This window comes from Protomyctophum bolini, assembly GCF_963924005.1.
Source record: "Protomyctophum bolini genome assembly, chromosome: 19".
NCBI classification, from domain to species: domain Eukaryota; kingdom Metazoa; phylum Chordata; class Actinopteri; order Myctophiformes; family Myctophidae; genus Protomyctophum; species Protomyctophum bolini.
Window position 1 is genome coordinate 10,485,273 of NC_137880.1, and position 17,560 is coordinate 10,502,832.

The following is a 17,560-nucleotide window of genomic DNA, read 5'->3' on the forward strand; positions in this document are numbered from 1 at the left end:
CTATCTATCTATCTGATAGTGATGGCTGGGCAGATCGTGAAGAGGTCGTACAGAACTATGAGCAGGAGGCTGAGGGAGGCATCACCATGAAGCTGCAGTCGGAGGAGGTGACATCCTTTGATGACTACTTCCTGAAGCTGCGCCTGGACACCAACACCAGAAACCCCTGGTTCGCCGAGTTCTGGCAGTACCGCTTCCAGTGTCGCCTTCCAGGCCACCCACAGGAGAACAAGAAATACAAGAAAGTCTGCTCTGGTGAGGGTCGATCAACTCAGAGAGATTTAATTGGCTGTGCTGGCAAGGATTGAATGCACTTGGCGAGATCCAATAGTGTTGTTTTCAAAATGATGGTTGTTGAGCTGTTTTTCCCCCCTCTTTTTTTCCTCATACTCTTTTTTTAATAGTAGTAATTATTAAAATGAATGGACAGTGACAGCCTCACTTTCTCGATTCTGGCACTAGGCAATATGTTGTCAGTGAGTGGGTTATTTAAGTGGATACATGATTGCACATTTTGAATGGTAATGGAATGCTGTGTGCTTTCTCCCTTTTTCCTACGTGAATATTCTCTCTGCTCGCCCACTCAAGGTGATCACGGTAAATTCAAATCAACATGTTTGAATCCTATTTATAGCCAGACTATGTATGCAAACGTGTCAAAGCGACAGGAAATGCTATACGCTATAGTCACATTCAAAATGCAGAGATTGGCATGCTTTCAATCAAACGATGAATGTGAATCAGGATTGTAACTTAATGGGTTGATAATGCATGCATACTGTGTGGCAACCTTTTCATGTGTTATGCTAGATCACCTCAAGTCAAGCGTAATGTAAGCTTCACTTTCAATGTTAATCTCCAAAAGCGGAGCTAACGCCAAGCAATATAATTACCTCGACTATCCCCGTTACTGTTTTACATCAATTTCTATTCATTTAAATGTATATTTCTTTCATTTTCCAAGATCTTCAAGGTGGTAAGTGCATATTTCTAAGCCCAAACGGAGGCACTTTTTTATTGTATTTTTATTATTATTTTTGCACATGCACTGTACTGAGTGGCCTAGCAGCATCTCACTCCTACAGGATGTAGAAGAGTTTGACTGGTGTGTCGACGAGGAGGGGAATTACTATTGAAACTCCCTCAGGCCTGATTTCCACTCGGTTTAGGAGCCGGCGTCATCATGAGGTGAAAATAGCAGGTCTGCAAGCCCACAAAGTGCCGCGGTGTGGCACGTTGTGAGCTTGTAGATCTGCTATTTTGGGCTCGCAAACCGAGTGGAAATCAGGCATCAGATTGCTTCGTTTATAGGGACAATTTTAGAGATCTTGGGTGTGGACGGTATCAGTCAAACTCTGCTGCAGAGGACAGGGCTTGTTTTTGAGTAGTACAAAATATATTTATTTTATATTTAAAAAAACGTATCTAGAGGAATGACTCCCCATTACACACACTGTGAAATCCTGAACTGAGCATTCATTTAAATTGGGCAGCAGCTGATGTACTCTTTCAGTGTACATCTAATGGAGTGTTGGTATAACCAAATGGACCCTTATAGATCTTTAACTCTTGAGAGTGTAAATTGAAACCCTTTGGTTTCATTCTACGCTCTCAAGAGTTCAATTATTGTTGTTATATTGTTAGAACATCTGCGTTACTTAATTTTACAAGAAGTCTATGCAATCAAAGAATGTAGAAGGATTGGTACTCCTGGTATTTTGATGATTTGCCAATGGTACCACATCAACACAGCATGGAATTGTGGACAAAATGTTATCCAACGGCAACAAATTATTCTTTATTAAAGTTTTGGGTCTGGGAGGCAATCTCATCAAATCAAGTGGTCCACTGGTCCGTGGCTCAAATGCCGAATAAATAATGAACCTTATGCGAAAGTGGTTGAAAAGCACTGGTGTAAATGATGCTCAGGGTTTTGCAGTGTATTGGCCCCCCAAACCCCTGAAACACTGTGGTATACGACAGCACCGATTCTCACAGCATAGACACACTCCACCACACCCTCTGCTGCATGTCCGCTGTCAAAGACACCACGTCTCTGTCAATCAAATGCACTGTTATAGAGAAACACAGAAATATATATATTAAAAACAAAATAGCAGATCTAGAAGCCTCGCAATACGTTGTGTTGTGAGCTTGTAGATCTGCTATTCTCGCTGCGCAACCACGGAGGATAAAAAATAGAACTGAAGTCTCTGTCGAACAAAAGGAGTAATAACAAAAATCACAGTACTCTGTGGAAGAGAAAAGCTAAAATGCAACACTGTTGACTGTAACATTTTATATTTTGGTTTCACTGCGTGACAGCGCTTTTACCAGACTCAGCTGGCCTGACTATCAAGAGCATTTTTTTTTTGTATTTATTTTATTTACAACACATGTCCAAAGTCTTAGCCGTTTGCCTCAAGTCTAAATCTCCTGTTAAGCCTCTGGACACCATGTTGTGTGTGTTCCTCACTGAATTGCAATTATATTTTGCTGTAAAACAGCTATAACGTCTGCAGCGTATTTTCAAGATCTGTGGGGATTTTCTCAGTGCGGAAACGCACCCGTTGCACGCAGATTTTGCAGCACAATATTTGTTGTGTCATCGTCGCCCACAGTGCAACTGCACCCCTCAACACTGCACAACACCGAGTCGAACGACAACCAATGACAATAACAAGATTTTCAACAGAACCTTCTCTCTGTGGAAAATGTGTTATTTTCTGTTCACGGAAAATAACCCTTTTTTTCCCCCGCAGAAGTACATTCTTTCAGTCATTCCCGACTGACACGGTCCTCTCTTCCCCCCCCGCTGACAGGAAACGAGAGCCTGAACGAGAACTACGTGCAGGACAGCAAGATGGGCTTCGTCATCAACGCCATCTACGCCATGGCCCACGGCCTGCACGACATGCACACGGAGCTGTGCCCGGGCCAGCCGGGGCTGTGCCCGGCCATGGACCCCATCGACGGCAGCAAGCTGCTGGACTACCTGCTCAAGACGACCTTCAGAGGCGTGTCGGGGGAGGAGGTGTACTTCGACGAGAACGGAGACACGCCCGGCAGGTGAGAAGATGTGGAGAGAGAGAGAGAGAGAGAGAGAGAGAGAGAGAGTGTCGTGGGAGGTGACAGGAAATGGGAACAGGGACGGCGAGAGATTCCATTCTGATTTGTGTCTTTTTCGCTCCCTATTTTCTCTCTTGCTCAGCCTCTCCCTCTGTGTGTGTCTCTCTCTCTCTCTCTCTGTTTCTCTCTCCCTCTGTATCTCTCTCTCTCTCTCTCTCTGTTTCTCTCTCCCTCTGTCTCTCTCTCTCTCTCTCTCTGTTTCTCTCTCTCTCTCATGTCTTTCTCTTGCACGCACGCACGCACGTTCTGTTATCACACACACACACACACACACACACACACACACACACACACACACACACACACACACACACACACACACACACACACATACACACACACGCACACACACACACACACACAGACACACACACACACACACACACACACACACACACACACACACACACACACACACACACACACACACGCACACACCATGTAATGAGTTCAGACTGGAACAGATCAAGTCGATACGTTCACTGCAGAAATCATTTCCATTTAGTCCAGCAGACAGAAGCTGACAGTCACAAAATGCACTTGTGTGTCAGTTCTTCGCTAGATGTCAGATGTGTGGCCGAAACCGCCTCATTCAATATCCACTTGATATGTCACAGTGTGCTCCGCACAGTTCGGCGAGGGGAGCGACGTGCTGTGAGCTCTGCTATTTCCTGGGGGCAGCACAGTGCAGATAACCAAGAATTAGGCATTGCTTCCAATCATGCTGGAAGAAACTTATTATGTATACATGCTTATACAGATGTTTGTCAAAAAAGGTGGTTTGATTTGAATCCTTGTCATCACTTTACTTGTCACTCACTCACTTTCTTCATCTTCTTATCTCCCACCTCCCCCTTGCGCTACGAATGCAATCTTATTATTTAAATCCATCTACAATCCAAATCCATCTCCATGTCTCTGCCCATTATCCTTTCTGTGTTTTTCTCTTGGCCAAACTCTTTTCCAATATGGGCTATATGCACACAGAATAACTTCCTACTTCCGGGCCGCTTCCCTACTTCCTTCACAGGTGTTACCGATGATAGTACTAATTAAGGCTCTGTGGACCCTTAAGGCCTATTCATAGTCTGGATTTTCAATGGTGAGGTGACCACCGCTCCGGTGGTGAGCTGACCACCGGAGCTGAAATAACGTTGAGCGGTGGAGAGTAAAAACAGAGGGAAGGGCTGGAGCGGTGGCGGTGGTTTGCTCTTCACCGCGGCTCGTGACGTCATGTTGTAGTTCGGTGGTCACCTAACCACCCAAAATCCAGACTACTGTATGTATGAGCCTTCATGGGTCCATTTAGTTCCGTTTGTGCACTCTCAGAGTTATTGGGGTCCCCAGAGTTACACACCCGTACGGGGCCATTTGGAACCCACTCAAGAACACTTTGAGACCCACTGGTATAGCAGAGTGTTTCCAGTGAGCCAACATGCACAACAGCAGCACCAATGACTCTGTTTGGGCTGAATCAACAGACAACAGCTAGCCTTCATTAGTATCATCGGTAACACCTTGAAGGAAGTAGGGAAGTGGCCCAAGTTCTTTCCAAAATGGCGTGTGTGTGTGTGTGTGTATAATCTGTATATATACCCCATTGCTAACTTCCTCCACCGGCTCTCCCTCAGGTATGACATCATGAATCTGCAGAATGTGGGTGAGGATCACTATGACTACATCCTGGTGGGCTCGTGGCACGAGGGCTTCCTGAACATCGATGACAACAAGCTGTGGTCCAACAGCAGTGACCAGGTGCGCTCGGTCTGCAGTGAGCCTTGCTCCAAAGGACAGATCAAGGTATGGACATTGGATTGACCCAACTTGTGTTAAAGGGACATTTCACCACTGGAAGACACCGCAGTCACTCAATGTTAATAGTATTTGTAGTAAGATAACAGTAGCACATTTTGAAAATTTGCATTGGGTTTGACTGGATTGCTACAATGCCCATAATGCTTTGGTGCACTCACCCCACCTTGTGGATAGGGGGAGGGCTGTCTTACTGAGACGGCATGTAGTCCAGGAAGGAAGTGAGAGCGGTGTCCGTGACATCACGGACACTTTGAAATACTAAAATATGTAAAAACACATATTGCATGTTTACCAACTCCATCATATAGCTGGGGACCACCTGGAACCTGCTTCAAGGACCACGGGTGGTCCCCGGACCACTGGTTGAAAACCACCGCTCTACAATTAATAGCTTTGCTGAAAATGGCCGATCGCGTCGCATTTTGTGAGGTCGTCTCCCAGAATAGTGGCTACTGCATGGGGTTTAATGCTATTCATGGCTTTTGGATGCAGCCTACTTCAGCAGCCAGTGGGTGGGATTGGCTGTGCAGAGCAACATGGTGGGCAACAGAACGTTTGGCCATGTTCAGCGTAACCTGTGGTGAGCCAATAGCCTTTATGCATTATGCACACACGCCATTTTGGAGAGAGCTTGGGCCACTTCCCCATACTTCCTTCACAGGTGTTACCGCTGATACTAATGAAGCCTCTGTTCCATTCTGGTCAAACCGAGTCAGGATAAGATAAAAAAGAGAGAAGTATGACTAAGTAACAGAAGCTGCTATAGACTGTAATCTGCCTTATCAGATGGACAAAAAGTTGAAAAATAATCATTACAAAGTGATAACCCAAAATAAAGCACTAAAGGCCTACAAGGAACTTAAAGGAGTATTGAAACAAGAATGTCATAACTGTATGTAGCGCCTGTTTTCGTTCGTTTCCAACGTTCTTTTGTTGGTTCACTCACTGTGTTTTGTTGTGGCTTTCCCCTAGCTCCAGTTAGCTCAAATCATTAGCTTCTCTTGCCACTCGCTCCGCGTTGCGGCTTTCAGAGTATGTTTTTTTTTATTATGCCGTCTCCATTGGCTTAGAGGCAGCAAATCATGAAAAAGTGTCCATTGCGGTCGTCTTTATGGTCGCCAGTAGTGGTGCGTGCAAACAGGCGCTTTTCAAGCACCTGGCAAAATTGACTTATGTTCTATGAATTACACAGCCCATAAGCCTTGAATTCATGGAGATATTTAGTTTTTTGTTGCATTCCTGAGCCAATACTTTGATACTCAGTCAATAGAAGACTCAGTAGGAGACTATTTGTGCAAAAATAATTTGAAACCTTAAAGAGTGAATAATGCATTTACTACTGTCTGGAGGAATGAACGATCTGCGAAAGGCTAGTATTTTTCTAGGCCAACCGTCCGCCCGTGCTGTAACAACTTGCTACCTCAATTCACTTAAATTCAAAGGATCTTTATTGGCAGGAGAAAACATACATTTACATTGCCAAAGCAAGTGTCAAAATTTATATTAATAAAACAGTTGAAAATGTGGAAAGTAATACAGTATACACATTTGGAGGGGATACAGAATAGTTTTTAACAGAGTTATCTACATGTTATACAGTACTATTGGATAAAAAGCTTTTTGAAAGAAATAGTAGCTAAAATAGCAGCAAAGTCATTTTGGGACAAATAGCAGCATTGTTTTTCCTCAAAACTATTTAAATAGCATAAGCACTCCGTAACATATCTGTCTGTTGGCCTGGCTCCACTGTTGCAGCCCGGCCAAAAATAGGGCGACATGAAATTGATGAGTGGAAAGAGTAGGAGGTGAAGTAGACTCTGAAGAGGTGTGTTTCAGACTGAAGTGAGCCTGCAGACCTGACAGAGGGCCAGGCTATTCCACAGCTGTTTCCCAAACAGTGGGTCGGGACCCAACTGTGGGTCACCGGCCAATTTTTATGGGTCACGACTCGATTCAATATCCCATTTGCTTTCCCTACTTAAAAAATATATTTTCTTTTTTAAAGAATTTCATACATTTTAAAACAAACAAACAAATCTAAGAAATTCTATGAATAATATATATATATTTTTAAATAATTAAGACATAGTGATCTACAAGACATAGCAGATCTATACTTTACTTACATTTCTAAATACATTTATAATTTATACATGTGCGTGTGTGCGTGCGTGCGAGAGAGAGAGACACACACAACATTCAACAATATAAATGAATAATATTATGCATGTGAATTCATTTTATTTTAATTTAGTTTTCGTCAGTGAAAAAGCTAGTTGCAGAATATCTTTCGTCATAGTTTTAGTCAATACTACAGTAAATAGAAGTAGTATTGAGCCTAGCTTGGGGAAATGCCCTGGTTTTCAGCCTAGACATACAGTAATTCCCCCTGAGACGGCAGGGTCTGACTGTCCAGGATGCTGTCGCTTCTCAGCTGCTTTGTTTTGCTGCCCCAGTTATCACCCTTACTTTACATAATATCACAGCACCAATATCAAACGTGTGTGAGCAGAGTGTAAATTCTTCTGGCCTTGTTTTCGTAAGTCTGGGACTCAGAAAGAAAACTGGCGCGGTGTGTGTGTACTCCTTAAACAGCACCAACATAACGTTATTGTTTTGCAACCCCTTGATATCTTTTTTTTTTGATCCCACAATTTTGTAACCCATTTTTCACCTGTGTCAATTATCTAATGTGATCCTGGCCTCTACACACCCTCCGCCAACCTAGTCCCCATAAAACATATGTTTATTGATTTTTCTTTACAACATAATATTCTCAAAGCAATTATTCACATATATATTTTTTCCGTACACCCAAATGGCTGCACAAACACTAAACAAAATCTTCTAAGAACTGAATACAAAGCAATAAAATAAAATAAAATCATTACATACAGTTAAACAAACAAACAAACAAATGCACAATGTCTTCCCCATGATGTCTGATTATTAATTTAGCTCGGGGCAATTGAGATCACGTCTCAATATGTATATAGCTATTTGTATTTTGTCTTTGTTCTGTTGCTTGTAGTCATAGCCTCCGCTGGTGTTGGGAATAACGGTAACTGTATCATTCCTGTGTGCACTGTGCAGGTGATCAGGAAAGGCGAGGTGAGCTGTTGCTGGATCTGCACGACGTGCAAGGACAACGAGATAGTCAGGGATGAGTTCACGTGCAAGACCTGTGACCTGGGATGGTGGCCTGACGAGGAGCTCGAGGGTAAGTGAAGGCTCGCTCAGCCAGTCATCTTGTCTCCAGCACTGACTCCATCCCACTATACATCCATGGCATTGTCAGCATGTATTCAGAGTAGGTGTCATATTGTGTTATTATTGCAACAATAACGTATACAAGCACAGAAAAATTGCTAGTCACACGTTGGTTGTTGTTGTTGTTGTTAGATATCGGGGGCTCAAACTTACAGTCCATATCGCCACACCTCCACTGGCTCATTACTTTATGTAATACTTTTTGTGTACTTTGTGCGTGCGTGCGTGTCACAGTGTATTCTCTATGTACAGCAGATTCAGTGTTCAACTTCACAGTATATTATATACTCAGGCGCCCCGTCTGGCCAGGGGGAGGCAGTTTAGAGACCAGGATTACTGAATGTTTTTTGTGAGGGTACCTACCCTAGGGGACACGGGGAGAACATGAAAACTCCACACAGAAAGGCCCTTTCGCCAACCCCGCCTCGGGTATTGGCACTGATAACGTGGAGGAGGAAACATGCCGCCACCACCCTCAGTGTCCCGAGCGGGAATCGAACCCAGGACCTTCTAGCTGTGAGGCGACAGCACTACCAACTGTGCCCCGAAAGCCCTCTTTTCACACCACTTCCTGACACTCTTGTTTTCATAAAACACCGAGCTCATTGTTTCAGCATACGTACGCAACCAACCTTCAATGACCTGTTTTATGGGTCCATTTGGTTTGTACACTGTCTGAGTTCAATTAGCTCTGGTCCATTAGCAAGCTCTCTCTAACACTCAGTCAGGAACTGTGTAATAATTTCCCATAGTGCGATGTCTAAACTGTAGTGAGGAATAGGCTTTCAACATTTAAAACCGCCTTGTTTTGGTGAGAAGCTAAATTAATTGTATAATTAATTTTTTACTCATTCTGCACAGTTCCTGGCAGAATGAGAGTTAAATTAACAGTATTTTACAGTCCATCTTTCTTCCCTCGTCTAACCCAATCAACCTAAACGACCCTCAAAGGTTCATAACCACCCCAACAAGGCAATGTAAAATAGTACTTAATCTATCTCAACACCATATATCCATATGTGTTTTGTCATAATTATTAATCTTCCATCAGCTGCTCTCTCAGCTGATAACATCCCCTTGTCCTCCTCCCCCCTCTCCAGAGTCCTGATTATACCTGCCAAACATTCCTTTGCTTGGCTCTCTGCCGAGCTGCTCTAAAATGTCTCTTGCCTCTCCATCATTTGTTGTGACCAGCAGTTATTTAGACAGCAGATTGGTGAGCTGAGAGATGCTCTCAGTTCCCGAGAGTCCTGCTCCCCCTTCCCCTCTTCATTCTTATGAGCGCAGACCTTGTGTGAATACGATATGTTTTTACGTCAGTCTATACATTCAATTGCTTGGGGCTTTTTAAAAGGTCCTTTGAGATCCCGTGCCTTTGTCATTTGTTGTTTTCTGTTGAGGTCAAGACCGAGAGTGGGGGTAAGCAGTGAGTGCGTATTTGAATTATTCAACAGAAAGCTACTTACAGCTCTGGCATGACAGTAGCCTATAGGTTTTAGAGGCATAACGGAGTTGAGGCGTGTGTGAGAAATGAGGAAGATAAGTGCATTTCATCTTTTCCATCATTGGCCATTTTCAGCGCGTGAGGCTGATGGCCAGATAAGCTAAGCTAGCTGGGTGGTCAAAAGAAAGGTGATAAGAGTTCTCAGGAGTGGCACCTTATCTTTTTGAGTGCAGGTCTTTCATAGAACCGTATGTAAAGTGATATTTTTGCAGTATGTTTTTATATCATGCAAATTCACATTCGGTTTCATTTTGGAAAGGATAATGAGGAAAATAATACACTATTAAAACCAAATGTGGATTGATAGATATTCTAGCACCAGCTATTGTCATGGCACTTTCCCTTGCCTCGACGACCTTGCAAGCATATGCAAAGGCTAAATTAATTAGTTAAGTAATTTTGTCTATGACCCAAAAGAGAGATTAGATGTCGGTTTGGGCGGGCACTGCACTCCCTGTGGGGGTGTGGAATGTGTGTGTCGAATTTGAAGTCGGCGGGGTACGTGCATTACAGCAGTACACATGTACAGACAGACAGACATATTGACAGACAGATAGTATCTGTTAGACAGATGTTAGGTTCTTTTCTTACCTTCCTCCTTGATGACTTTTTCTATGCACTGTGATGTGTTGTCTTGTTCTTGCTTACTGTATTACCTTGTGTTGTTCTTGGTTACTGTAAATCGCTCTGGATTAAGAGCATCTGCTGAAGGCCTGAATTGTGAATTGTAGATATTTTCTTATGGGACGTACGCCTGCGATTCTCCCTATGCATAGATCTTGGCTGTGATGGCAGCCAGTGAATGTGATGCTATTAGGAGCGGTGCATAATGTGTGGGGTTTTAAACCGACTCAAGGGACATCAATGTTCTCCCATTAAGCTGGAAGTTCCGCTGTGTGCCGGGTTGACAAATGCACACTACTTGTGTGTCATGAATCATTACTCATGATCAAATATTCACATGCATAAAAACACACACACACACACACGCACAGCTACACGCACAGCCACACACACAACCACACACACACACACACACACACACACACACTCGGCCGCACGCCATGGTGCAACATGAGGATGAGCGAGGGCTACAGCTTTCGTGTCTGCGTGTGAATTATAGTTCACCGGAAATGTCAGGCCATCTTTGAAGTGCCATGATGTCACGTCCATTACCTTCATCACCTCCCCGGTGTCTCTAAATCTGCTCCTTCCCACTGGTTCTGCATTCTTGTATTATTCCTTGATATATGGGCTGATGTTTTCTCCAAAAACATGTGCGCAGCATTAAAGATCATATCAGTGATCCTATAACTTGAATACTGTACAACTGGGTATAGCCCCATGGGGACTGTGCTGCTTGGTTTTGTATAATCTAATGAACATATTAAATTTAAGGAAATTTAAGGATTTCTTTACTTTTTCCAGTAAAACGGACTACAAAAACTCGTATAGAGAGACACAAGAATCGGTCTGACGATCTTTTCCCCCTGATCTTTCCAGGCTGCCAGCCGCTGCCTCTGAAGGTCCTCGACTGGGCAGACGTGGAGTCCATCGTGGCGGTGGCGTTCTCCTGCGTCGGCATCCTCATCACGGCCTTCGTCACCTTCATCTTCATCCAGTACCGCGACACGCCGGTGGTCAAGTCGTCCAGCCGGGAGCTCTGCCTGATCATCCTGACGGGCATCTTCCTGGGCTACATCTGCCCGTTCACCCTGATCGCCCGCCCCACCGTGGTCTCCTGCTACCTGCAGCGCCTCCTGGTGGGCCTCTCCTCCGCCATGTGCTACTCCGCCCTGGTGACCAAGACCAACCGCATCGCCCGCATCCTGGCGGGCAGCAAGAAGAAGATCTGCACCAAGAAGCCCCGCTTCATGAGCGCGTGGGCGCAGGTGGTCATCGCCTCCATGCTGATCAGCGTGCAGCTCACGCTGGAGATCACGCTCATCATCCTGGAGCCGCCGGCGCCCGTCAAGTCCTACCCGAGCATCCGCGAGGTCTACCTCATCTGCAACACCAGCAACGTCGGCATGGTGGCGCCGCTGGGCTACAACGGCCTGCTGATCATGAGCTGCACCTACTACGCCTTCAAGACGCGCAACGTGCCGGCCAACTTCAACGAGGCCAAGTACATCGCCTTCACCATGTACACCACCTGCATCATCTGGCTGGCGTTCGTGCCCATCTACTTTGGCTCCAACTACAAGATCATCACCACGTCCTTCTCTGTGAGCCTGAGCGTCACCGTGGCGCTGAGCTGCATGTTCACGCCCAAGATGTACATCATCATCGCCAAGCCGGAGAGGAACGTGCGCAGCGCCTTCACCACGTCCGACCAGGTGCGCATGCACGTCGGGGACGGGAAGGCCGTGGCTCCCGCCGGGAGCAACAGCCTGTTCAATATGTTCCGCAGGAAGAAGAATGGATCCGGCAGCGCCAAGTGAGTGACCTATAGGCTTTTATGTTACACTTACTGAATTATGCTTAGTGGGGCGTCTGTCGGTGCAGATAATTGATAGTTTGAGGCCTGAATGCTCAAATGGTGCTGTGACTCATCTAGTGATCTCCTAAATGTTTTATTTTGTGAATTGGCAGTATCATAATGGGTACAATATTTGCACTGTAAATGATCGTTATTTTGATGATAAGAATGAAAGAATGTAAGGGTGAATTCACATTTTACTGCGGAAACATTTGAGTCTTCATGCATCTAGCTATCAGCACAGTTTTTATTCTCGGCAATATATAATTTTGAAGTAGGCTAGTGAAAATAGCCGATCTACAAGATATGCTATTTTCACTAGTTTTTGGGTCCCGGGCAAATGTCTAAGATAAACTACTGGTTTAGATGGTACAGTTTATAAATAAAAGATAAAGATAAAAAAAGAAATAGATACAACACATGCCTCACCCCCTTAGAATATGGAGTCAATGGAGATTTTAAAAGGCCTCCCAATTGTAACACTTTGGTAATGATTCATTTTAGACCAGTGGGCCATGCTGATTATCTCTTGACTTATGATGATCAACACATTTATTTTACTCACTTACATTTTACAGAACACAAATTAACGCCTGATTTATACTTACTGTACTGTCGTACGATGGCGCACGCCACCGGTAAACGATGCAGTATACATTTTGCATATAGGCCAGAGCTATTTTGGGGGATTTTTTTAGTTTTTGCTTATAAAGGCATAGAGTATACCCTCCCCACGTATAGGGATGTCAGGGTTAACTTAATGTGGTTAAATATAAGTCTTGTATAAAACTACCTTGAGGTTCCGCAGCAAAGACAGCAAGGACTGTCTTAACGTAAGCAATGGATAAAGAATGAGAGGGGTCCAACTACCTTTGTGTGTTGTCTTTCACCCTTACAACGCTGTGTCTTAAACCACTTTAAGCTATAGTATAGTAGAGTACTGATCCGATGCAGTGACATACAGGTAGCCGGGCAAATGTTTGGCACAGGGTTCTCGAACCCCTGTCCTGGAGAGCTGCTCTGTCAAAAAGATCTTGGTACAGTTTCTAGAGGGGATATTTTATGAACATGGTAGATTCCCGAGTGTTGATTTAAATCTGAGAGTTCAACAATGGTCCCTTATACACTCTCAAGAGTTAAATGAACACAGGATGTTCCGTAATTTTGTGCCAACAACTGCTGTATCATCCAAATGATGGTAGGTCAAATTACCAACTGTTTTTTTTTAATCACACATTTGGTGATTTGTTTGGTAGTAGAGTGAAGGTCTCTAGACTATAAACATCTGTTCAGATTGTTGGACAGCCAAATAATATCCCTTTGACAATGTAGCCTCCAGGTAGGCCATTTGCAACCGTTTTGGTTTTATTCTGAATTCCTCTCACATTTAAAGGACCGTACTGGCATCACTGCATGGCGTCGTCTATTTATCAATCAACTTATCAATGTAGACTTTTATTATTGTGTATGTTCACATTTTCTCTATAATCATTCAGATGTTACTGAACCTACCTGAACAATGAAGTTAACCTTGGCTAAACTGACTGCAGCGATAAGATCCAATTTCCAGATAAAATGCAGCACTTCACCACTTTAATAAGCCAGTATTTCGTCATATCAAAAATAGACGATGAAAAGCTCACATATCACAATTATAGACTGGTCACGATGCAACGTGTTGTGGGCTTTGTAGATCTGCTTTTTTCACTATTTGTGAACATTTATGAAAATGTTGTTTTTTTAAATGTTTGCCTATAATGACATAGCCAAAATAGGAATGCTAGGTTGAAAGTGCTTAAATCCAGCCTTATTAAAAGATTCATTCGGCTTGTGGGTGCAGTTTTGCACACCTTTTCAACATCAAATGCAGTGAATGAGGTGGGTATAAGAACCAAATATAAAAGCGATCTAAAAAAGGAAATCCCAGAAAAAGAGTCTACCTTTTATGTACGATGTGGTTGATGTTGTGAAGAGACAATGACATGTACTGAAGTGATGCCATATGGTCCTTTGACGGTTCTCAGCATGAATGCTTCTCCGTTGTGCCCTCACTAATCACATCCTATCCCACTCTGCACTAAACTGTGTGTCATTTTCAGGCCAGTTTAAGCACTAGCAGGAATATGTTGCAAGTGCATGTGGCACATTTCAGCTCGATAAGCACTAAAGATGCACAGATTTAAATCAGCTGAATGGCTCTGATACTGTTCATAATGCACTGCCTGCAGCACATGAACCACTATAAATTTGTGAAGTGCCACCATTGGTAAATGTTTGGAGCTAACGAACAAACCCTGTGCAGTGCTATTAATGTCAAATCATGTCAAGTATTTTAACATGCGTTATGCTTAACTTATACTCTCTCATGTCACGTGCCAAAAGTTGCCGATATGCAAGCTCACAACACGTCATCATGAAGGTGACGTGTTGTGACTGTGAGCTTGTAGATCGGCAATGTTCGGCTTGCGACGAAGTATAAATCAGGCTTAAGAAATGTTGAAATACTGCTGTTTTGTTGGTCAACTGTTGTTTTGATGTTGTTTGTCTGCAACCACCTCCCTGTTTCCTGCGATAGTAACTTGGGTCTTTATCTCGTTTATAGTTCTAATGGCAAGTCTGTGTCATGGTCTGAATCAGGTGCAAGACACCCTCCGAGGGGGGGGAATGTGTGGCACAGACTGTCTGTGCATGTGAGGAAACAGGAAGCCGGCTCGAATCAGACGGCGGTCATCAGGCCCCTAACTAACACCCCCGACCCCCACAGCTGTGAGCCCGCGGCCCATGACCTTGGCACAGACCCCCAGACCCTCCCACACAATCCACCCAACAACTCTAAGGCTCTGTACAACGTGGCGGAGGAGGACGACGGCGAGGGGGACGCGCGCCGCCCTCTGTGGACCCCCACTCGTTCTGGAGCACACCCCCCCGGGCCCGACTCCCATTCGGAAACACTGACTTCCTATTTGCCAACTCGCTTAACAAGCTGCGCCGCCACCGAGCACCCTCGGGGGACAGTGGTGGACACGCACACCTCCGGTGTCCCTGTGGTGAAGGTCAGCGCCACAGAGGAGTCACGTCCCGCCGGCGGCGAGCCTCTGGGCTCGGCTCTGGCCTCTCGGCTCCCTTTCGGGGCTTCGGGAGAGGAGGGGTCCGAGGGCGAGGAACAGGACCTCTTGCACAGCTACATGTACGACCAGGAGACCAGGGAAGAGGACTGCGGGGAGGATTTAACTCAGAGCAAATTGACACTTGAGGATTCCTTGGCTCTGTCCCCCCCCTCCCCTTTCAGGGACTCTGTGTATTCGGGGGGGTCTCTCTCCGGGTCCCCCGTTGCCGAGTCGTTCACCGGAAGCCCCCCGAGCTCCGTCTACACCGCCGACATCCTCCAAGACTTCAGACAGAGCTCCTCGACACTGTGAGAGCACAATGGGCACTGCCGCTGACACAATCACTATCGGAACGCACATTCACATCACGCAGACATGCATATATACGCACACATACAAAAACATGCAACACATTTAGCCGGATAGGTCAACTATTTCACAGGTTTCTACCTATATATTTTTTTTCTCTTTTTCTCTTTTTCTTACCGATTTACTTGCTAGGATTTTACTTCTCTGCTTTTATTGAACAAGGGTTATAGATAAAAACAGAATAATACCTGGAACTGTTCAGGATTGCTTATTTATGCTGAGGAAGCGCTGTGAGTCCTGACTCCTCACAGCCTTTCAGTGCACGCTGAAACTGGGAATGGTGCCAAAACTAGCCAGCGATTGTGCCAAAATTCTTAAGGATTAAGAAAAGCTTAAAAGCACAATGAAGGATGTAGCTATTATTTTCACGTTGTTGTGCAATTAAATGGCCTATAGGTAACACATGGCGGGAAGCCCACTTGATGTGTATTGCACTCTAAGCATAGCCCAAACCGATTCCAAGGACTTCAACGGCTAGAATGCATTTACTGCCAGATCAAATTAGCCATGCACATGTCCTACAATGTACTGTACACGTGCCGCTCTCTTTATGTGCATAGCAGTCAAAGCTGGATCCAGAAGCTATTTGCTTATTTTCTTTGTCTTTTCCTCCTTTTTTTTTAATACTTTTTCATATCGCCAGTGTTAATAAGAAGCATTCACCTCAGCTTTCACACTTCTGACCTCATTACAATTATAACAGCTCAACAGGTTGATTAAAACAAAGTACAATATGTTGGATACACATTTTCAATCGAGTATTGCAGGGTCTGTTGAACACTGTTTAATCTGATTACTTTTCAACTGGAATTCCAGTGAAGACTTGCGTTGTATGATAATTATGTTATATGGATTTAATGTGCCAATCAAAGTCTCTATCAACTCTCTCCCTGCTTTCACTTTTTTTTTTAGCTGATGAAGGTTTGCTTGATTGTAGGTGATGGTAATGGTGTTTACTGAATTTACACAAACCATGACCTAACTGAGACCTGTTTGATAAGCATGGGTTGCGAACTTGCGATAACAGCTACTTCTGCTTTTCATGCTGTGTTTGATGATAGTGATCTCATGTTTTCTGAGTTGCTGCTGTGTCATTGTAATGGAATACACAGTAATGGTATATAAGTTCTCAATCTTTGTAATACTGTTGAACCATCTCTTGTTTTTTCACATGGGTGGTATGTTTGTAATATCAGTAAATGTTTATATATTTAGAATGTGAAAAAGGAAAAGAAAAACATGCATACTTTTGAAACTGTCTTACACGATATTTCTGAAGGAGAAATGTGTTTTGAGTGCATTTTAAGCTAACTTTATAAGTCGACTGTATTCTCTTGAAAATGTTCAGTTGTAAAAGTAACCAATGGTTAATTGCTTCTTGTAATGAGATTATGTTTTGGTTTCTGCTTAAATCTTGTAGCCTACAGTATTATAAAATTAAGCGGTTTACTCAGTCTTAAGTTTCTTATAGTTAAAGTGCAACTTTCCAAGTACAAGAATAGCCTATATGATGTACAGTACACATTAATATAGTGCAATTGTATTGTATTTTTTTTGGGGTCTATAATAGTGTAAGTTGTTTAAAGGTTTTAACCAGTGTAAAGTAAAGGTGCCACATATTTAACACTTTCAACGCTATAGAATAAAATAGGCCTTCATGTTTTGGGCAAGCTGAACAATGCTGTAAAATAAAACAAATATTTATATTAAGAAGACTTTGATTACCTTCTGCTATAACCTAATAAGAACACACTTCTATGAGTTGGATGTTAATAGCATTGATATAATGTCAACCATTTGTAACTATATAAGTTCTGGCCGCTATTCGACCCTCACGTCTAGAGTTTGACACCGCCGATCTAACTGATATGCCTATATATGGAG

At 43.8% G+C, this 17,560-nt stretch overlaps 1 protein-coding gene across 1 annotated transcript in view; it reads left to right on the top strand.

Annotated features, from left to right (window-relative positions):
- grm1a (glutamate receptor, metabotropic 1a) overlaps positions 1 to 15,645 on the top strand; it is a gene marked incomplete at its 5' end in the record, with an annotated part of 34,982 nt that extends 19,337 nt beyond the window's left edge. Inside the window, 6 exons of the mRNA XM_080791356.1 lie at positions 20 to 255; positions 2,823 to 3,069; positions 4,761 to 4,929; positions 8,038 to 8,164; positions 11,222 to 12,158; positions 14,803 to 15,645. Of these exons, the coding sequence (XP_080647482.1) occupies positions 20 to 255; positions 2,823 to 3,069; positions 4,761 to 4,929; positions 8,038 to 8,164; positions 11,222 to 12,158; positions 14,803 to 15,619 (2,533 nt within the window). The 3' untranslated portion in view covers positions 15,620 to 15,645. The remainder of the gene's footprint in view (positions 1 to 19; positions 256 to 2,822; positions 3,070 to 4,760; positions 4,930 to 8,037; positions 8,165 to 11,221; positions 12,159 to 14,802) is intronic.
- Between the last annotated feature and the right edge of the window lie 1,915 nt (positions 15,646 to 17,560).